A 24,185-nucleotide genomic window follows, 5' to 3' on the forward strand; every position below is an offset into this window, starting at 1 on the left:
AACACATTTTTTGCAAAGATTTGGGCCGTGACAGTGAATCGAGGACATTCGCGGAAAGTTTAACCAGTAACCAATGTTTCGATTCTCCATGCATTGTTGGAATAAAATATTGCATGCTATCAGTTGGTGATTTATCTTCTTGCATGTCCTCGCATAAATTATCGGATTTGCAACGCGAATTGATTGTTAAATATTTGACAACGCTGTCCCAGTTTTATAGTGAGCTCAAAATCATTGTATCGAAGTGCATTTGTTTTTATTATATATATGATCAATCTATCTGGGAGCTGCTATTAGTGCTTTAGAATATTCGTTGATTTGTTATTTGAATTTCGAATAACAACACAGGCTGGCTAATAGTGAATGAACCTTACTCTTTTTTACTTGACCACCTTTTGGCTTCTGGTAGGTACTTGCCTACTGGTATATAAACATTAGCGGACCAATGTGTTTTTTCTAATAACACAAAAGAGGTCCCACCCTTCACTTAATTTCTCATTTCTCCTACGTTAATTTCGCGTGGCCCTCATTTTAGCCTGTAATTCAGTACAGAACGGTACTTGAACAAATTATGTCTTGACTGAGCTACTATCAACCATCTAGCTGATTACAGAATGCACGACTTTCAACTTACAACGGACAAGTTCGTTCTACAATTCACCTTTAAGGTTCAAAGTTCACTTTGGAATTATTTAACTGTTTATTTTCGTTCTTTGGGGAAAATAAAACTTAAAATAGTCGTCCCACTACTGACTACCTGTAGTTAAGACTTTAGTGCCCTTCTCAGAATCAGCCAAGATAGGTACGAAAAATAGGTAGGTAGGTATATATGTATTACTACTTACCTATACCACCTATATGTAATTTTCACGAGACATTCAAAAGAAAATTCATCTAATCATGCTTGGGTATGTATGTGCCAACCCAATACCCAATCCCCAATCCTTCTGTACGTGAGAGTAGACAAAGGGCTGATGATGATGTAAAGCATCGCAGGCTCGCTATTATTGGGATTTCAAAATCCTCTACCCTGAGTATTTATCTACAAAGCTTCGCCTAGCCTTTTCTCAAAAACTTTCCAAAAAAGTTAGTGTGTCGTGTCAAGTTTTTATTACTAGTGTATTTCATGACCCGCGAATTGAGGTTTTGTATTTTTTGCACATCCAAAATATCGGTCGCTGGCTTTAAGCGTAGTAATAAGAATACTTGAAGTTTCAACGTTTGTGCTAAAATTCCACTTCTAAACAGAAGCCTGTTTTGCAAGCACTAATTTAATAATGACCCCAAAGGCTAGTGTATCGGATTCCTTAGTGATGTCATTATTTCTTATAGCTTTGTGAACATTTAAATATACAACTTTACGGGTGATGTTCGTTGCTAATTTTATATTTATTACTCCCAATTACTTAAAAAATATTGTGAATTGATATCTGATATCTGAAGTCACCGATATAGCCCACCGGATTAGCAAATTGAAGTGTCAATGGGCAGGCCATGTTGCTCGCAGGCATTCAGGTCGCCCCCAACAGGTATCTGTGGAGATCTAAGGGGGAGGCCTATATTCAGCAGTGGACGTCCTATGGCTGAGATGATGATGATATCTGATAGTACTAGTGATATTACTAAGATGTGGACCTATGTAAGCACACAACTTCAGAACAAATAGACCTATTGGGTCTTTATTTTTCTTAATGTGGTCTTCTGCCAAGATTAGGTTTGTAGTTACGGAAAAATATTGATTACCTAAATGTATAAAAGATAGATAGCGCTTTTTTAATAAACATAATATTTGTTAACTTCAAAGCTTTCTCTCGTAATTTACATTAGAATCTAACTTGATTTCTTATATGATTTATAGATCTGCTTCCATCAGGTTATGTTGAAACATGAATGCTAATGAAGTCTAGAACTGGAAATAAGTATTTTTATAGTACAAAGTTAATAATTTTTCCATCCTTGCCAGTGAAAGTCTTGAAATATTGTAGACACACCATTCTTTAAGAATCTAGTTATTTTTTATTCATTAAGGCGGAAATCCAATTAAACTTAGTCCGGTTGATTTTCTAAGGTGTGCCGGCTTGAACTGTTTTCTACTAAGTAATAACTAACAAAGCTACACTTATATTTCAATGTACGGGATATAAGGGAACCTACCTAAATGTACCACGAAGTTGCCACGAAGTTAGTTCATGATTTCCCTGGATACGGTTATTTGTAGTTTCTTAGGAATGTACTGTACAGGTCAACCTACCTGAATCTGTCAAATATTAACCTTTTACTATTATGATAGAATTCAAAATCTATTGAAACAATTTGACAGATTCGTTCACGCTAAACCAGCTGGAGGGATAACGTAGGCTACCTTCCATGTGTGGAAAGTAGTTCCTGTGGTGTTCTGAAGTAAATTTCTGTCAGATTTATTTCTCGTCATAAAAAAGTCCATTATTAACAATACGAGTTGTATGTTGTATGTCCATATTAACAATAAGGTAGCCATAGTTTTCATAACTATTCATAACATCTGTAATAATAACATAATATGGTGGGTTGCAACACCGGATAAATCAAACACAAGTCACAATGTCATACATATAATTCACATTACGAAATAACAATATTTGTTCTATACCATTTCATGAGCAATCTGGTCAATGATAACAATTATTTCAGAAATTCTCTTAATCTATTTTACCTTGCATTCTGAAATTAAATTATTTAAACGATTTGATCCTACACTAATCTATATTTCAATTACCTATCTGTCTTTGGATATGCTTATGTCAAATTCTTATCTGCAGCAAGCAAGCAAAAGATAGATAAGTTATTGAAATCTGTCGTAAAATGACTATCATTATTTTTTAACCTAAAAACTCAGTAAATCTTTGATACCAGTACCTTTCAGTCTTCGTAGTTGGAGTGTTTGTTTGTGTGTCTGGGGTTGGGTCTTCGTTCGTTTCTTGAGTGTAAGGGTAATCTGTGCTCATTTCGCTACTTGGTTTGTTTGACGACGGCTGACGATCAAAATGCTGGCGGAGGCTAGGATAGATCGGAGGAATGGGTATCGATGGAGTCATTATTAAGGTGGTATCGTTAAATTTCTGTGAAGACTGAGTTCGGACAGCTTGGGGTGGCGCTTCTGGAACTACAGTGGAACCTGCAACAAATATACGAGGTTTAGCAAAGAAGTAAATCATCGTAGATAACTAAGCTATTTTTTTTTTTCATTTTTATTGAGACAATACCAACGAAACAATTCGTAAACAAACAACTTTTTTGAAATAGACTAACTGCGGTTTTTTGAAAGCTATCTAACCCTTGTTTCATACATAGGTACATCATTTATATGGAGGTAATGTAAAAATTCTCTATTTAAAATGGATAGATTATATAGGAATTCACCGTTAGAAAATAGTATGCAAAAACCATTAATTAACGAAGGAGGTTTAAACAAACATGAATAGAACAACATAGATTTTTTCATACTTAAAATTCATAGATATAATTACCATGTCTATTGAACATATTTTCAGCCATATCAACAACTTCAGTGGGGTCTTCAATCATTCCTTCAAAGAGGACCACTCCGTTGTCGTTATCATAAATAAAGAAGACGAAGGGTCGGTCTACCCTCAGCTGGACTTGACTGAAGATCAGCGGCACCACCATGCCAGCTGTGGACGCTGCAGCTATGGTTCCTGTCTCATCGACAGACATGAAGACTTTGTGGAAGATACTGTTCAGGTAAGCTGGGGTCCCTTCGAAAATGCCCGACAGGTTTGCTGAAGGAGTGAATAGAGTTGTGATGCGCATCTGGAATTTGAAGAGTTAATTGGTTATTTGATCTACTACCTTAATCCAAATTCGTTCAAATATCCTCATTTTTTTTTCTCATAATCAAAGACTCCATCATTTGGGTTTATGATTTAAGAGGATTGATTTGCGAGCTAGCATGAGTTTTCAAAGTCAGGATTCAGATCCTCCAGACAGACCATAGCCTAGTGCGAGGGTTACTGATTATTTTTGCAGAAGTAATTCATTTGACTGGTGACCACGGTAACCATGTGACTTAGCCCTTTGCAATTCCAGGAATCAGATGAAAACCAACTGCAACACTCACATTTTGCAAAGCTGCGACCATATCCTCATCATACTCCACGGTAAACTTGGGCATGGTGAGAAGCACATCAGTCTTCTCCATCAGCGCCATGATGCCGGCCAGCCCGATGTACGGCAGGTCGCGGATAAGAGCCTGGCCGGCGTCCCGATCTTGTGGCACCAGGATGAACATGGAGAAACGGTTGCCCTGGAGAAATGCGGGTTGTTATGAGGGGATAGGGATTACATCCGTTTTAAACTAGAGCTATTCAAACAGACATATTCTTGCCCTGAGATTCCAACACAAGACCTTTACAGAATTATAACCACACTTAAGCACCTAACTTCTCACTCTCGCGAAAGCGTCACATAAAAACCCTTCAATTTTAAGTTTTATTTTCCGCAGCATTTTCTTTTCTAAAACAATTCCTGTCGTAGCTGTGTCCTTTACGCAAATTGTGACTACACAATATATCAGAATGTTATCACCAGTATATACGAAGCATAGTAGTCTAGCACGCCATTTCATTTATGTATATCTTAAGATGATCTGGTTGGGAAATACTATGTTCCCAGTAAGATTATTCACAGTTAACAACATTATAATCATTAGTAGAAATAATTACTTGGTACGGCAATTCCAAAGCGTGTGCCCTCAGAGTGTCGACGAAGGCGTAATTGAGTTCAGTATCTAGATCCATCATGGCGACTTGCTTACAGACACCGTTTTTGTAGAAGCACTCGGTGGGAGTCCGGCTAGGCTCAAACTCGTGTAGCCAGGTGCCTTTGAAGTATAGTGCGTTTGTCACTAAGAGCTCTGTAACTGGGCTGATTTGAGCTGAAACGAGAAAAGAAGGTTATGAGGAAAACGATATATTTTTACAGATCTATTGTCTACATGAGGATTCTTCTACATACTAACTTGGTAATCCAAAGGTGCCCAAAATTATCAAATTGGATGGACTCGTAAAAACAGCTTGGATTATCTACATAATTAGCACCTACAGCTTAAAATGATATACCTAACTTATTCGCAGTCAACATCGGCCTACACCGAAAAAAATATTCCCCGGATTCCAAAATGCTATGCCGTTTACAAAATTCTCTAATTCTAATTCTCGACATTATAGCCAAGTTTTACAACCTACCTTGATCAATAATATCGGGTATATACCCCCTAGTCTTCTTATTCACCCAGCCGTTGATGAAGTTCTTCGCAGTCTCAGGGTTCTCGAAGTCCAGTTTGTTCACCTCTGCAAAGTATGAGCGTTTTACCGCCATCTCATACTCTTTCTTCAGTTGAAGCTTCTTTGATATAAATATGGCGTTTGCATTTTGGACAGTCACACTTGATGTTTTTACCTGGAACATTAGGTAAGTCTATTGAATTAATGAAATACGTGGAATGTTGGAAAATTTAATTATTTTTAGTGCTACCAACAATTTTTTGCAATTCTACGTAAAGGTCATTACGAAGATGAAAACAGTAATCAAATTAAAAAAAAAAAAACAACCTACATTTAAACCTATTTTTAGAATTTGTGTTTTTTCATAATTATTGTGTGATGTAAAACAATTCAATTTATCAATTACGAGGACGTAGCATCATGTATCTTTAAAGCAAAAGTTAGACGTGTCTCAGAATCTTTCAAAATGGACCCAACATCCGTTGAATCAGGCCCTTACGTCAGTATACTTGCACCGGAATGCAGGCTGGGAAAACCTAGCAACAAGTTACTATAGGCTCGTCCAATCGCGTCGCCTGTCATAATAAGCCCAGCTTTCAATTATATAGTACCTGGACCTTGGGATTTTCCATTAAATGCGCTGATGTTATTTTATATGCATCATGCAATTTGTAAAATGGAAGCTTATTTTTATATGCCAATATAATTTAATAATCTATCATTTTACATTTCAAGAATAAGTCTTCAAAATACTTTCATCAAAGAATAATCTTGTACAACATTTTTGCCGACTGGTTTTGAGTACCTAGTAGATATTTCTCGTGTCGTAAATACCTGGTAGCAAAAGTTTTTACCTCAAAATCCTTCATAAAAACGCTCAACTGTTCCCTGTAATCATGTTTATCGGGAGCCAGTCTCAAAGCAGTTTGTATTTCACTAGCAGTCGGACCTCTTGCACCTTCTAATATCATTGCTAAAGTAGACTTGATGCTGGCTGGAGAGATCATGATGTTCCCGCTCTTCCCTTCGGTCACAGCTCGAAAGAGGTCGATATCAAAAAAATTGAGACGAGAATTTGACACGTGGGACAAGCAGTCCAGACTTTGGAATGAAGCGAAGATTAAAACTGAAATGAGGAAAATCAAAATTTGTATTAAGAACGTCGTGACGTAGGTTCAATACGTCAGTAACGTTACTCACAAGTTGTTGTGTTCCGGGACAATCAATGGGTTTACCCTATTATTTAAGTACAATCCTATTGAAAACTCTAATAAACAATCTTCAGGAACAATACGGTATTTTCAGTGTTTTTAACCGGAACTGACCTATTGTAACTTCTAACTGGACGTTCAATACTACGGGCTCGTAAATATACTCCTTATCGGCGAGGTTCAAATCAAACTTCCGCAGTATCAGTATTACAGCATTTTAGATCAATTTTCAAATGCTGTCTTTATTCAATATTTATATCATTAGGTAGGACTTTAGTTGAGTAATCTCGTCTATCAAAGAAATAGTTTACCTGCTTGTTCTAGTAAGGTCGGGGACGCCATATAAGTTGGTACTTACTTACTAACAAGCATATATCTTACTGCGATAATCTGAGTAATACTGAGTCGTAGAACGCCCCGACTTTCAACTGAGCGCTAGCACTGGTCTTTATCTAGGTTTTCGCTACATTCCTTATAATCTACATACTTTACATGAATCACGCGCATATAACAAGCTTGTTTCACAAATTAACAACGACTTAAATAACATAAAAACTCTTTTGCATAAATAAGCACTTTAGATTAGGGTTTGTGTGTTTGTTTTTTGGGTCAGAAAAAGGTTAGTATGAAAGTTTGTTTTTGGAAAAACCCATTTGAAGGTGTCTGAAGATGACCAATTCATAACCGCATGCGTCTTAACTGGGCAACGTTATTCGTATAGTAATTATTTTACACTGTAGGAATATTCACTTTAATTATTTTCCGCAGCAAACTATTTTTAAATCTACTTCATCTGCACGACAGACTAAATTAATTTACAAATTACTACCGGTTTTGTAGGAAAACGATGGAGGTCGTTTTGAAGTTGTTAAATTCACATTTGTATGAATTTTAATGCACGTATTTATTATATTTGAGCACAATACGCAGCTTGAAAAATTGGAACAATATGATCAAAGTGTCAAAGATCATGTAACAATGTTAACCAACGTTACTTAGCTACACAAAACATTTGAAAAACAAAACTTTCCTAATTCAATTTCGTTTTTGAACTCAAACAAACGCGAATTATTCCGATAAAACAATACGTTAATTAAGATATTATTTTCTTACCAGTAGCTATTATTCCACGCATTTTGGAGGTTTTCTTTAAACTATTTTCACATAATCGTATAACACGGCGGTAGACGCTAGTGCCGACGACCACAAACAAGTCAGTACATAAACAGACTGAGTCAAGAAACAAGAAATGTGACGTCACGAGCTGACACATACAACCTTTTCGTTTTGAATACCAAACAAGTTCTGCAATGGAGGTTTTATTTATATACGGTTTTATTTTTTTTTAAATCAGGTTTCAGTTTTCATTTGTTATTTTTAACCGCAATGCCATCAAGATAGTTTTTTTCTTGAAGAAGATAAAATAATTTGAAAAAGTATGGAGACCTTTGTAATTAATTAGTCATTAAGATATTTAATTACTTCAGATTCTTCACCCTTCAGACGTGGGTGTAGGAGATACCCACCACCGCTTAAGTAGGTACTTATTGTATTAGGGCCGCGGTGACTCTTTCGAACAATCCCGCAGCCCCGGCAGGCTTCGGAATCATTTTTTTTCCACCTGCAGCCCACGTCAATTGAACATCAAAGACACCATAGTTCGCCAGGTTTCCCCCGAAATACTCTCTTATGTAATATCTTATGTATTCTCTTATGTACTCTCTTATGTACTCTCTTATGTACTCTCTTATTTACTCTGTCGTGTACTCTCTTATGTACTCTCATATGTATTCTCTTATGTACTCTCCTATGTACTCTTTTACGTACTCTCTTATGTCCTCTGTTATATGATCTCTTATGTTCTCTTTGTCGACCATCAAAAAGTTATGTACAGTGTAAAGTTATGTCTATGTTTGAGCTACATTTTAGGTATTTTTTGTTTTGAGTTCTTAAAAAATACAAAGAAAAGGGTACGAAAAAACTCGAGTATGTTGAAATAAAACTAAGGTTTATCACATTCCTCATTTTATTTGTGTACATTTTCATTTAGGTCCAACACACAAATGGCACTATTTTACAAACTTGTCATATACAAAATTACAGTAAGCGTTTTGCATTACCTATAATGTCTATGTTAAGCTTATTCAATCAATTATTGACATTCAATGTAGGTACTGTAATTAATTTAAGAAATTAATAATTCAATGAGAAATATAGTATTTGAAAAATCAGGCTTTCATGAAAAAATAATTGAAAAAATAACAACTGCATTTAGAATATAAAATTGAACTTTCTTTCACTCACATACTAAATACGCAGCAAAAGAAAAAAAAAATGTCTTAACCACACAAAAGACAATTTTTGTAAAAAATCATGTCATACAGCTCATTTAATCTAATTTATAACCTATTTCTATGGATACAGAGTCTAGTTTAGTTTGAAGGCACCATCAGCGAGGGAAGGGTCGGCCACTCGGCCTGTGAACAGCAACTGTCTCGTGGCTTCATCTTGTATGAAGAATAAGAAAGGCTTGTTGGCTACCACCTCTGCGTAAGCCTCTGTGTCTTCACCGAATTTGTTCACCAGGGATATTTCTGGAAGAACATAAATAAACAATCAGTGATTTTACTTCAATACTTGCACTTCTACAAAGGTTCTTATAATATGTACCTAACAAGTTTTGGTACTTTTCTATCAGGTTCTAGGTCTATTATTTAACAAGAAAATGTCATCCATAAAGAGGAAACAAGATGCAAAAGTTACAAAATGTACTAATTAAACTATTATATGATGTTCTTTAAGTTGTGAAAGCTGACAGTTAGGTAGATATATTAGACTGATGAAAAAATAAGAACATATGTTGTAACTAGTCTCCAAAAGTCATTAATATTTTCGTAAGTTACTACTTAAATTCGGAAGTCTAGCTATTCAAAGAGGTTTGCTAAAGTAAGAACTACATTTAGAAAACGTATATTGTAAATGTTGATGCGGTTGTTCTTTTATCAGGATATTAGCCAACTGCGCAGGACATATTATAATCCACAAGCATTCGACACAGGTACACTCAATATTACTTTGTATCTATGTACATACCAGTAGCAGAATAAGCAACACTGCCGAGTTCGTTGACCTCGATGCCAGATCTCTGCAGCACCTTGGAAACCTTCAGTCTCTGGTCGAGCAGCTGACCACGAGCGATGCCGGGGAACGACGCTGTGTCTTCAAATGCTGCTCTTACACCCAACTAGAGGAATAAAATAAATGCTTTATTATAATCTTGAGCATTATTGGATTTAGAAGATAAAGGAAGGCACAACAATTCGTGTATGTATTTATGAATCTGGCAATTATTATAATCAAAGGAGTTTTCTTTTCTTTGGTACCTATCTATTAACGCATCAGACTTTATTATCCAGTTAGTTACAGGCTTGAGTATAAATTCTATAATGTAGGTATTTTACGGAAGAAGGTTCACAAAATGGGTCTCTAGGTGGTCGGATTTGAATGGATTTCATGGAAGTTTCATCCGTTTCGCATTATTCCACGGTAAGTGTGAAACCCATAGAGAGAAAATATATATGCGACGTCACCAGTAGGTTATTTAATAGTTAATTTTCAATACTAACACGGAATTATATGCGGTTTACAATAAAATTAATGAGTAAAGCTGCAACGTTAGTTAACCTTATCGCAATAATATTCCAAGAATTCATAACTTGTTTTGAAAACATGTGACACATTTGAACTTCGATAAAACCTAAATTAAAATTGTATTATTAGGTGTATAGGTGTATGATTAATGACGTTGGATTTCCTCATACTATTCGAATGGTAAATTAAACCATAAATGTATCCTTTACGTCTGTAATTCTGTATGCCTGCTGTTTTAGCAAGCAGAAGCTGCCTATATTACAAGTTTACAAGTTTCATAATGTATTCTGAGGTTATGGACATTGGGTAGCAAATTGTTGGATCTCAGAAAACCCCTAAAATACTTATTTATGTACTATCTCTTATAAACTCCCTTATTTACTGTTCCTATTCACTTTTAAAAAAGCTTCCATGTATACCTAGTCCACTATGTAATCTCCCTGTTTGTTTAGCGGATCAGTCTCTTTCTCTTCCCAAATTCTTACCTCTCTTAAGACACCATCAAGCTGTGAAGTATAGTCGAACTTAAACTTCGGCAGCGTAACGTCGACGAGGTACTCCCGAAGATTGTTCAGTTCCTGGCGCAAGTCACTCAGGTCCGTCAGCACGCGAGGTAGACCCATCAGGGAGTTCGGCACTATTATGTACATCGCGTATTTGTTGCCCTGAAAATTGAGAAGTGAAGGTGTTAATTGGAGCTTGCTGGAACGACAGACCATCTAAGATCGAGGGTACATACAAAGTTGGAACTAGGATCCATTATAGGACCCTTTGTTTTATTATGAACTTTTATTTGACGTAGCAGCCCAAAATTAGCACAGTTTTATCTACTACTTCATGTTAGTTTTTACACCGATATCTGACGAAAATCATCATATCCTTGAGTGTGAAATCATGATTATCAAATTAAATAGGATGCAGCAGTAATGCCGAGTTCCGCAAAATTTTCTCCTTTTAATCCAGGAAAGATTTATATTTTTGTCCACAGAAGTGAATATTCAAATATAGAACTTACCATGTAAGGCATCCTCAAGACTTTAGCATCGTACTTCGCAGACTCGGTGTAATAGAATTTGTCGTTGACATTCATAAATGGAATGGTCTTCTGAACTTTGTCTGTCACGTAGAACTGGCCATTTTTCGTCGCGTTTGGAGCGAATTGGTGACGCCAGCTGCCCTTGAAGTACAGGGTGTTCAGGACCAGAACCACCATGCCGGTTACGTCATCTAAGAACAAAAGATTAAGATTATGTCCAGGTCGTCACCGACACGGTCGAGCACAAAGTCCAGGTACTTGGGAATGTCAGCGCCGTGTCCTCTTCGAGGCAAAAGAGCGAATGAGATGCCGTTGCCTCCTTCTGCGAAGCAGTCATGCTCGAGAAGGAGAAGGGGAGCGACTGAGAGTTCGCAGGTCGTAGAGAGGGTCATTTGATGATTTCAAATCAACTTGCAGTTCCGCGCCCTAACCATGTATTAAAAACTATTTAGTCTTGTGCTTGTGCTGCATCTGACATAGTGTGTTCATCTGTAGGTACCTCATTATCGTAATACTTGTGTGTTGTGTTACACAAATTAAGTATGACTCAAGTATTCTACTATTCAGTTAGTAGCGATATGTATCAGAAAAATTGCGTCCTGTGTATTGTTTACTAACAAAGAGTGTCAGACTGGGATGTAAGGGCATTCACCGGAATACTATTGTACATGATTGAGTCACAGTAATAACGAGATTACAAAGTACTGCAATGTGTACTGGACAGGATAATAGGTGTGAAAGTCACTGCGGTTGACATACCTACTGATTCACTGCATGCTAAAATTACTGTATTTGTCATACACATTGTATAGAAACCAGGTTCACCAGGACTAGTTATTGACAGTAGGATATGCTATTTAAATAGTTCTTCAACACAAACTAAATTATGGGAACTTATACTATTATCTAAAGGAAAGCCACTTTTCACATATGACTCTTGCACCTTGGCCTCAATATAAATACTAAGTACCTACTTCTAATATTGTATATTATTATGCGAATATTTATGGAAACGTCCGATGTTCGTCTACTCTTTCACGTAATACTTCATATCAGGATAAAATATAGTATTTTCTTTAACTATGTGTAGAAAGAAGCTCCCTTAAAACTTGGAACAAACCGCGTGCAGTAGCTAGGTGCAAATATTTTCGGTATCAACAAGAACTATTTCAAACAAACCTTCGTCAACCAAAGTAGGGATGCGTCCTTGAGTGATGTTAGAGACCCAGGTGTTGATGTCCTTAGCAGCCACAGCCGGCTCCAAGAAGTTAACAGTCTTAAGCTCAGTCTTGTAGAACTCCTGAGCTATGGCTGCGAACCTCTGGCGGGGTTGAGCACTGTTGGCGATGTAGATCCTGCTGCCGAGGTTCAGGATGTATTGGGGAGACTCTTTCTGTAAAAAGGAGGTGATTTTCTTTAGTGGTTTTTATTGGATAATTTCATTGTAATATTCTGACAAACAAGATGCAAGCTGCGCTTAGTTTGTGGCTCAACATAAAGTTACTTTTTGTCCCTAAACATTATCATAATCATTTCACTTTTCTGGAAACTGTTTAATTTGTATTATATTATATTTGTAATTTCGTTAATTTTGATTATGAACTGTGCATTTTCCAAAATGTCGTAAAGAAAGATTCATTCAAATTAGCGAAACGATCAATTCAGCATTTTTTTTTTGTGAATAGTTTTTTGTTAACTACATTTATTTTTCGGGGATTTACACAATGATTTCAACCTTCAAAATGTAAGTACAGGTTTACTTCACACATTGTTCATTGTAAATTCGTCAAAAACCAAAAATAAAGTGGAATAACTTGAAACTAAAATCAAAAGTGAGGTCTGCACGTGAATGCAATTATATATAATTATTTATAGCAGTAGATTTACCTTATACTAGTGGAGTTGTAAGGACACAGACGTTGTTACTAGTGCTTACGATTTCCTACTTATTTCTACGTTTGTATGACGTAAGTTTTCGGTTCAGCAAATACTCTGCCACCGTCATATCTATTTAATATTTTTAAAAAATTAACTAACTGTATTGGATTTTATACACATAGGTCAATCTATTTCTTGTGCGTATGAATTTTGAGTTATAGATTTAAATAAAAAAATATTACTCACGTAAAAACCACATAATAGGTACGTAGGAAATTGAATTCCTTGAATATTTTTCGAGTATTCTGATTCAACAAAATTATTTGCTTATGTTGTGGTAATACAACAAAAAGGTACTTTGGAAATTTTGATTTACGTCAATACCTCTCAATTCTTAAGAATTTTAACGTGTAAACCAAACATTATTATTATTTATGAATAATACCCGTAATTATCATTGTAAAGATGCTAATTAATGGCAGAATATTAAATTTTTTATACCTACTCATTTGTACAAATAAAATTATAAGTTTACTGCACATTAATAGAGTGATATATCAAACATTGAAGAATTTAATGTTATTTTAATAACCTCGGTTTGTTGTTTTTCCTTAACCACATTCTGATAAGACAATGTTAGACTGAGAGTCTTAGAATTCTATCTACAATACCATTAAATCTTCTTTCATCCCAATCAAAATGCATTAATCCTATGCAGAAAAATGCTTAAAATAATACTACAACTTAACGGTGATTTGGACCATTTAACTGTGATAATAACCGATCAATTTTCGGCAAGTAAGTAAGTATACGGTTGGTTATGGTTTAGTTGCCGTTGTAGCACAAAGAATCCTAGGTAAAAAACTGTGGTTGTAGGATGTTAATAGTGCATCGAGATGATACGGAAAACTGACCAGTTTAATGGATTTGCGATTTACTTGCCCACGTGTTGATCATTGAAAAAAAAACCTATGATGACACCTAATATGATGAATAGGATGACACCTAGGATTTATAAAGGTTAAAACGTTGATATTTTTAAAGAGTTTTAAAGTTCAACTTATTAATTGATCAAAATTATATATCGATACTGTCGTAAAAAAAAAACTTGAATACATTAATTCTTCCCTAACTATGAGAATTGTGTGGTACAGGCTTCAATGATTATGGGTTTCTAATATTTTATATGTACAAGAGCAATGAACTAGTTGGTGTTATGAACACCATTACATCAAACGTGGAATGAATACATAAACGCCTACATACATATATATTTCGCATCGCCGAGCGGTTTCAACGGTTCTTCTGATTTATTATTCTTATTTATATATCAGTACGTCATTGTACCTGTATCACAGCCACTGTTTTTTCAACCAAGACCTAAACACGGGTAGGACCCTCAATCAGTGAAATTAAGTAAGATCTTTTAAACAAGTATGTTTCGCTTTTTTATGCTTAACTGAAGTAAAGATTTTATTTAAAACTGACCTGCAAAGACTCAATAATAGTGGAGAACTTCCTCCTGACTAGGTTTCTGTCTAGATCGAAGCCCAGGACAGACGAGAGCTCGTTCTGCGTGACTCCTGTAGCAGCCTCAGTTAGGATGGCCAGCGCCAACTTCAAGCCGAGGGGAGATAGCAGGAAGTTCTGGTCTGATGATGAAGCGACGCGCTGGAAGAAAATGGTTCTATGTGTAAGTAGACAGTTTTTGTAATTATTTGAAATTGGTAAGGTTAAGAGCTTGGATTGTGATGAAAACGACTTTTAAAGAGTTGTTCTGTATTAATCCTATATATGTCGCCGTGGAAGGTTTAAATTTTCATCAGTTATCCTGTATACTAGATATGGACTCATATGATATGGACTCTCCTCTGTAAAATATTTTTGCTTTTCCGAAGTCAGTCAGTGAATGCCAGTAACGTCTTTTGAATGCGCAGGAGTTTTATTCATACATTTTGACAAGCTTCAAATCTCTATTGTTGCCAAATTCGGACAATCAAAACTGCTCAACGATTTCAACGAAAATTGTACAAATATTCGGTTAAGCACCGTTTTACGTTTAAAGTGTGTTTTATTTATCGGATTTACCCATCTGGATTAACCATAACATACCTAATTATAAGCATTCTAACTCCATCTGCGGTTAACGATATCCAATTGGGTTTTTCTATGATAATATCAGATATAATTACTATAACCCGCATTCGTACCTGCATATTTACTATATATAGGTTTACATCTTATTAAAAATGGTCGATAAAAACTACCATCGATATCAAGTCAGATGTATAGATTAAGTAACTAATATTGAATTCGTAACTTATCATGAAAAGTGACTCAACTTAGTCGTGGCTTTAAGAGGGGTCCTTTGTTAATGGCACCCAGAAAAAAACATAAGCAAAACTTCAAGCCTTACCTTCGTCAATGTCCAATCAAATTTATCATAATCCGCGGGCGCCGGGCTAAAGATATCCGAGTCCCAGTAGTCCAGATCCACCAGGGTACCATTCTCATCAGCAGGCTTCACAGCGGAGGCCTGGATGTTTGAGGCGGCTGCTACGGGAGCGGCCTGACCGGGTCTGTAGCCGAACACATCTTGCAAGACTTGAGAGTCTATTGCCAGGTCCGATGATGCAACTAGGGCGAAGCACGCTTTGGACAAAAGTAAATTTAAGACTGGATACAATATTAAGGTTCTAAATTCCGTCAGGTATAGATATTCCGAGATTCGCTTCTGGTACAATTTTTAGGATAAAACTTAAATCAAATATACATTTAGTGTAAAATAGCGAGTGTTTTTTGCAGGAAATATTTATGGCTGCTGAAGACCCAAGATCAGCGAATCCCAATGAGAGTTTGTTTAAATCTCCTTTGAATTCGAAAATTGACAGGGGTTCGAAAGCTTTAAAACTATCACATGATGCATCTGAAATTTTTTTTTATACTTAACACTCGTCCTAAGACCTCGTAATCCATTTATAAATATGCCATCCTCACAAGATATTACAGCATAATATAACAATGTCACTGACCTACATAGCACACCTACATAGCCTAAACTCAGCGTATTTTCTGCTTGCAATAATAGAACAGCTGTGATTTGTGGTCTTTCCCATGGGGAAAACCAATGATTTACCGAAGCGGGTAAACGATCAGCATGCTAAATAAACCGTGCAGTTGCAAGTACACGTGGTACTTATTATTTCTCTTTCTAATGTAGGTATTATTATAATTTACATATTAAACATCTCAGGCTTAACGTTTATTCAAATTAGGCTGACAAATCAGAATATACGAACAACAAAAACAAAAGACAGCCCCCAAACCCATCCCCTCCACATTATTCATCTATTCAACATAATTATAACTTACTAGACTGCCTTGATGTCCCATTAAAGTATTGAAAAGGTACACTTTCTAGGGTTCCGTAATCCCATTTTGTAATCAAAAGGTACATTTACCTCTTAAAAATATTTTTAGGAGTTCCTATATACATATATGAAATATTTAGTCAACAGTCGTGTACGCTGAACACCGTTATTTATTTAAATTATTTATTGCTTACACAGTTAGGTAGGTATTAGGTACTAAATACAAGCCTATTTTCCTCTTATTATTTTAGATATAAGGACTTTACTTATTTTTATTACATCACAAACTTTATTATACGCACATTATACGCGCTATTGGATTTTCCGTGCATTCAATAGATAATGAAATAAAAAAAATAAAATAAAATAAAATAATGTTTATTATCAAAAACGCAACTTTACATTGTGGTAGATACCGTTGAGCCACAAACTAAGCACAGCTTGTATCTTGTGGCTCTGAGTGCTTTAATATTGCTTATATCATAAAGTTACATAGGTACCAAATCTTTGGAGATGAAATAGTAAAAGAAATTATGAGCTAAGGATGTTGGAACTTAAATTGAGGTACATAATATAGAGAAAATGATCTTAAAACTAGGTGAATTAATCGGGCTTTTATGCTAGTTTGGTGTGTATGTGTGAATGAGTGTATGTGTGAGGTGAGAGAGTGTGTGGTGTGTAGTGTCGGTGTGAGAGTGATAGTGTTGATGGTGTGGGTGACTTTGTAGGTATGTTGATGGTGTTGGTGGCTTTGTAGGTACTACAGCAGAGCTTCGGTTTCGATGTAAGTCAGTTTTAGTAGGGCTGCAGTTATCTTCTTTTTACACATATTGTGAGTACAGTCTCTAAGGTCACAAATTCTGTTGACCTTGTTGTACGTGCTAGGATTTGAGTATTGGGTGCAACGTCTGGCTAATTCAGAGTTGGCATTAGGTAAAGGTATTCTAAAGATCCGTTTTCTAAGTAAGTCCTGGTAGTCGGCGCGTTTTTTGATGACGGCGTGAGTAGCAAGAGTTGCCATGAGTATAAATAGCTGTCGAACCCTTAGTACACGGAACTTGCCATACAATGTGTCTGTAGGAAATTTAAACGGTAGTTTTAAGGCTACCTTAATTAGAGCTCTTTGTGCTCTTTCCAAAGTTATGAAGGTGCTTTTTCCAGCACTCCCCCATATGCGTATGCAGTACTGAATGACGGATTGGCAGAGAGCGAAGTATACCGTCTTCAGTACGTCTAGTGGTGAGCAGTCCCTAAGTTTTTTCATGACCTGAATTAGTTTTCGGACTCTAGCAGACAGTGAGTAGATGTGTGCTTTATAGTTTAGGTGTTGGTCTATGATGACTCCGAGGTACTTAATGGTGTCAGTACGTGCGATTGTTTCGCAGGCGCAGTGTTGTTGGGAGTCATTATTTTGCGGTTGTGTGCACGAGTGTATTTTTAGAGTGAATGAGCGTGGAGGACAGGTAGAATTTGTCTTGCAGAACGTAATGAACTTGCTTTTGGTTACATTTAGTGTCAGTAGATTATGGTCTAGGGATTGTGCTATCTCAGAAAGTCCGCGTCCAGCCAGTTCCCGTACACAGTCCCAGGACCTTCCATGAAAGACAATGGCTGTATCGTCGGCGTATGTGACAATTTCGGCACCGTTAAGGGGCAGGCTTACTATGTCGTTTATGTAAAGTGTGAACAAGGTGGGGCCCAGCGTGCTGCCTTGAGGTACTCCATAGTTAATTGGAAGGAGTTTACTTTTATGTCCACCTATTTTGACGTATTGCTTACGGTGTGTGAGGTAGCTGCGGAACCATTCCAGTGTGTTGCCCCTAATGCCAATGAGCTCGAGTTTTTTTAGTAGCAGTCCCGTTGACACCGTGTCGAAAGCTTTTGCCAGATCGAGGAATACACCAATGCAGTATTGTCCGTTTTCGATATAGAAGGAAACTCGATCTGTCAGAAGTGACACTGCGTCTTCGGTGGATCTGCCTTGACGGAAGCCGAATTGCCGGTCTGAGATGATGTGATTTTTATCGAGATATTCCGTGAGTCTTTTGTTAACTATTTTCTCTAATATTTTTGAGACTAGAAATAATTCGCATTTTTTTATAATTACAAATAGAAAAAATCTACAGGGCTCATTTATTTAGAAATGAAAATGGAGTCATGTTTATGATTGCTCATAAATATAGGTACCTACATATAATACTTTATTCATATTTAAGTCCATTGAGAACAGATAAAATCTATTAATTAACCGCAAGTAATAAAGTACGCAAGTAATAGAAAAACCAGGAGATAAAAATATGACAAAGTTATTTACCTATTAAAATATTCCTAAATATTAATGATGCCTCTATTTACTTGATTTGGTGCCTAAAATAACATGAGTTTCTACTACAATAATAATAAAGGCAGTTAAATGCAACTCGAAAGAGCTTTGAAATAAAAAATTGACTTTGACTTAAGAGCGTGTACGTCAACCGCGCGCCATTTGGCCTAAAATGGTACTTTTCAAACCACTGTTTCTCAGTAACTACTTTTCCTATAACTATGTTATTTTTTAATAACGCAAGGTAATTTCACTGTCCATATAGTTAATTGAACATAAATTTCAATTTGTGTAGTTTATATACTTAAAACCCCTATAACGTAACAGATGTTTTATAAAATTCCCGTTCAGCGTCTATTTCGAAGCTTAAATTCATGTGAAAACAGTGGCAAATCTAATCATATTTATTTTTTTACTCATAGACGAAATCCCCATGCCTATAGTTAGTTGAAAACATTTTTTGATTTAGGTCTCTATCTTTCAGAAAAAAATATTTTAACAATGTGAAAAATTGTGATTTTCAAATGCTTTTTTTACCTATCTATCTTACTTAATTTAATATAACAATTATTTACTATAGTAATATAACTCTTTCTTTAAAACATAAACTTTATATTATAATTTAATCTCTCGTTTTATTTTTTATAAATTATTTAAAACTACTATAAAACGCTGCACGCGAGTCAACTCAAACCAGACCGCCGCAAGGCTTCACAGAGAGAGGACGTGTCGCTCCGTCACATCGCGTAGGGTGAATAACCTCTGCCGTGGATACCGAGAATAGAGTACATTTCAAGCGCGACCAACAAATCTTGATACATTACTATTTTATTTAAAGCTCAATTTTGAAGCATATTTTTTTTATCGATTGAGTTGAAATTTTGTTTGAATGTTCAGTTTTAATGACAATGTATGATTCTATATCCAATATGGCGGTATACCCAAGATGGAGAAAAAAATGTTTTTAATGCATTCCTACGATATGGGTATCAAATGAAAGGGCTTGCTATGAATAACTCGAAAAAAATGTGTCGCGAGTCTAAATCCAATATGGCGGACTCCTTAGGCTAGAAATCACTTATTGCAGATGTCTGTTACCAATCGAGCGATAAAACTTTTTGTTCATTTTGGATGTACCCAAATTTTGACTTTTGATCTCGAATAACTTTTGAAGCATATAGGATAGATAACTTAAAACTTTATTTGCAATGGTAAACCCAAGCTCTTCACCAATATTTGGCTTTCCGGCAATTGTTGTTATTTGACCACAATTTTTCGGTCTGGATGGACTGGACCATTCATATAAACAATCAATTTTTCAAATCGGTCCAGGCGTCTTTGAGAAATCGAGAACAATCAAATTGAGAACAATCACAAAACAATCTAATTGAAACCTTCTCCTTTCTTTTTTTGAAATCGGTTAAAATACAGAAACTCTTAAGGTCTCTGCACACAGCGGGCGCGGCGCGGCGGGACGGGACGGCGACGCGATACAATGTACTAGATCGTCGCGTCGCGTCACGCCGAGCGGGACGGCTCTGTGTGATGTCGTCCGTAATATCTAGTACATTACAACTGCTCAGTGTCGCGTCGCCGTCTCGTCCCGCCGCGCCGCGCCCGCTGTGTGCAGAGACCATTAACATTGTCATTAATCATCAGTCGACTATTTAGTACTGTTGAAAATTGTATGTAATATACAGAAAGTCCTCAAAACCAAGGTTTTCATAGGTGCCCGATTTTTTTGCAAAAGAGTGTAAGTATTAACGACTTATTTTCATGCTTTTATATTTTAGACATCCATAGACTTACACTATTTTCCCGCTATTAACTATTTACTAAATAATATATTTTTTGTTCTACCAATTTCACTCGAAAGGATCAAAATGGTTTGTGTGACTATACGTGAAGTATGATAGGCACGCACACAGCCGCGACGCTAGTCTGCGCGGTTTTTTGCGTTGAATTACCTAAAGTTGACATCGCGCGCCGAGCGTATACACGCTCTTAAGCATAGCTACCATCTTTAACCGGCTATCCTTATTTTTACCATTCTGGGATCAATTGCCTTTAATTGCGCAGGCGCAGGTCTGTAACGTTGCTTGCCGAAGACGGTTAAAATAGCCTGATCTCTTTTTATTTCCCTATCGAGAAGTATTAATAATATGCAGAAATGTAATAAATCTGAAAAATACGATGGTCTGCATGGTTTACTAACATACTTGTGTGTGTGTGATATCTTGTATACGTTATCCACTTGACCTACCGATAACCTGATGTATCTTTCACTTTATATTTAAAGTTTGTTATAAATACAATCGTATTTTAATCTCATTTCTGAAGCTATAGCTATTTTTTACGGGTTGGCGATACGTGACCACCATATTGTTAAAAAAAAACGCGGCGTCATCAAAAGCGGTAGAAATAATTTTATCAATCATCTTAGGGACTTCCTAGATAAACGCATTATACTCCTTTGCGCAGCGCAGTCGGTTAAATATCTTCAATATCTAGACACTAAAATGACTTATTAGTCATTAGTAGTTCTCTATGTAATATTGTATGTGGTTGAGAATTACATGTTTCTAAGATACACAAAACCACAAACAGGTTTCTATTGTCTAAGTTAATTGATTTGGTATTACAGTGCAATTAAGATGTGATTAATCACGTCATACTTTAAGGATAATGTTAGACATTTATTAGACTTTGATTGTTATGTACCATAGATCTTCAAAAATAATAGTTGCCTGCCAAACAAATCCTCTTAATGGCACATAAGAATCTTGAGAGGAACAAAGCTGCTTAGACCGGTCATTGATGACTGTATAATGATGTTCTAGAATGAGGAGCCCATGACTTTAGCTAGAACGAAGAGTCCATGGCTTAGTAGCAGCAATGAGCCACATGTGTCGATTAATCATACTGTACGTCCGAAGATAGTGATGATCATCTACATATGAAATAACGAGTACCTCCGTGTTGTGAAGGCACGTTAAATTCTCTTCATCTTGGGCAGTCTTTATTCAGATAGCAGAAAATCTTGATCGATCAGAAAATTGAGACCGGTTGGTCTCAATTAAGGATTTTCAGGTTACTGGGATGTTGAGGTCGGAAAGGCAGTCGCTCCTGTGGCTCCATGTAAAACTCTGGCACTCAGCTGCATCTGCTCATACATACTGGAAGCCGACCCAACGTACATGAGAAAGGGCTAGGTGGACGATGATTCATCATTAGATTCGTGTTGTTACTTAAGTATTAAGTCATAATCTTGTATGTAGGATCAAAGTGTTCATAAGTATAGTTCACGTAATTTTTGTTTGACTGCCACCAGAAGATGAACTCAACTTTCGCCACAGCATACATCATAGAAGGAAGGAGACGGTTTGGTGGTCTGACCAAATAACCAAAGAGCTGGAGATGCCTATGAATGTTGCAATGCATCAAGCAACAGAACGCAATAAATGGCGACATCTAGTGGACAAGATCAGAAGGAGTCACGATCCTCAGCAGTAAGGGAAACGACTAAGAAGAAGAAGAAGAAGATGCATCGTTAACTGCGAAAATTCTTGAGAACAGTTTGGACTTTGATAAAGATCAACAAAGAAACATAGATCATTTCCCTTGACTGATTGTGATGACGTAAGCGAGTACCTTACACTCACACGAGTAGTTTTTTCTCTCCACCTTGACGTCATCGTAATGTGGTCAGCCGAGAGGCCAAAAACATTTTGATCGAGTGCTTTGGAACATACATTACAAAAATTCTTAATAAACAATTATATAGAAACCAGTCAAACCAGTTGAGAACACTTTGCAATAATCAAAACTTGAATTTTGGTATTTTTTACAACTCTTCGGTTGTTATAGGATTGTGCGTAATTATATTTTTGGTCTGACAACAGTAACTTCCAAAATGGTTGCATAAATAGCTACCTTCTTAAGCATATCTTGCAGTCGTTTTGGTCGTTTGGACTCGCGTCAATAACTTTGACGGAGATTATGTCCAAGGGTCCAAATAAAGCAAACCCATACAGAGACAAACGTTGGTTAACCCGATTTGAGATACCAAACCCGAACTCCGGAGTTTGACCCCTGGCTTCGTTGCATCAAGCTTAGTGTTTGGAGAATCAACAAATTAAGGATATCTTAAGAAATATGTGGGTACCTATGTAATATAGTGATTAAACAAATGATGAAGCACAAGTGATAATAGCAAGTCAGTAAGATGGAAGTCATGACAGCTGCATATTGATTTTGGTATTCCTCCTCTTAATGGCAATTTGCAAGAGTCAATGATCCTCCCACGAGGGTCACTCGCTTGATAATAAAATCAAAATAAACTCGCAAGGTGTAGGCACTTTTGGTTACGAATGTCGTATCTGCGTTGACTGTTCATTGACATCACTGCCTTGCAAGTTGAACAAAACAAAAGTAGTTTTAAAAATCCAGTACGTACACACGTACAATACAATCAATACCGATGACCTTTTGCCATTTTAAAGGGTAAACAACTTTGTCAAACACTTCGATCTACGAGAAGAACTATGTATTAGCTATTAACTATTAGCATTGTAGAAGTTTTGCGGTCTCCGTGAGATAACAAAATAAGTAAACATGATCAAACAAACTCACCAGCAAAAAACACAAAATATCTTGAAGTCATCGCGTTCACACTTAATACGAGGAAAACCCACAAAATGTATAAAAAACTTAAGTTCAAGGTGAATATAATACGGACTTTACGTTGAGACCATTTGACTATTATCACTATAACTAAGTATTATGCACTCACTGTTATTTCATGTTTATGTGGACGAGTACTCCATGCAGAGAGCAAGTCGCGACTGAACACTGACCACGATGCTTGACGAGGAAGGTTTCATTATATTCTGACACTACGACCGGTTTATCAACGTACAAATACATAAGGTCTTACTGCTTGTATATAATCAGTTTGTTTGTTATTAACGCGCCTTCATTCTGTACATAATCTGACATCAATTCCTTGAGAAAAGAAAACTGGATTGGCGACATTTCCCTTCGATTAAAAAGCTTCACCAGACCAGGACCAAAACGGTCTTCAAAAATGTTGTGTTTATTTTAAAAAAAGGTTGTATGTATACCGCATTATCTACCAGTGACGCACTTTTTGTTCTATTAACGGCATCGGGAAAGTCCGCATATTTTCGGTTTTGGGGAGTCAAATAAATCAGGTTATGATAATATAGCAAGCTCATAATAAATCTGTGTATTTTCTCTTGACAAACGATAAGCCAGGTTATTCACCGAATAAAATGTAGCCTTATGTCAGGACCAAAATTCAATGATGAAAGAAAATTACAGAAAATCACGTTTGTGCATTTATTTCTTCAGTAGGCAAACAAAGAAAACCAACTACCAGTCTATCACGATTAGTAGAACTTTGTTTCTCTG

General features: G+C 36.3%; 1 protein-coding gene across 1 annotated transcript; it reads right to left on the reverse strand.

The window, feature by feature from the left end:
• Positions 1-2,575: 2,575 nt before the first annotated feature.
• LOC110382602 (uncharacterized) lies at positions 2,576-23,635 on the reverse strand. The gene is made up of 15 exons (XM_064040943.1): positions 23,385-23,635; positions 15,475-15,710; positions 14,547-14,729; positions 12,360-12,573; positions 11,160-11,371; positions 10,630-10,809; positions 9,587-9,737; positions 8,924-9,087; positions 7,607-7,829; positions 6,137-6,408; positions 5,244-5,457; positions 4,722-4,933; positions 4,118-4,303; positions 3,507-3,810; positions 2,576-3,154 (listed from the first exon to the last, which is right to left on the reverse strand). The coding sequence occupies exons 1-15, from the start codon at positions 23,413-23,415 to the stop codon at positions 2,859-2,861; spliced, it is 3,078 nt and encodes a 1,025-aa protein (XP_063897013.1). The 5' UTR covers positions 23,416-23,635; the 3' UTR covers positions 2,576-2,858.
• Positions 23,636-24,185: the final 550 nt, after the last annotated feature.

The sequence above is a fragment of the Helicoverpa armigera genome, chromosome 23 (genome assembly GCF_030705265.1).
Source record: "Helicoverpa armigera isolate CAAS_96S chromosome 23, ASM3070526v1, whole genome shotgun sequence".
Taxonomy (NCBI): Eukaryota; Metazoa; Arthropoda; class Insecta; order Lepidoptera; family Noctuidae; genus Helicoverpa; species Helicoverpa armigera.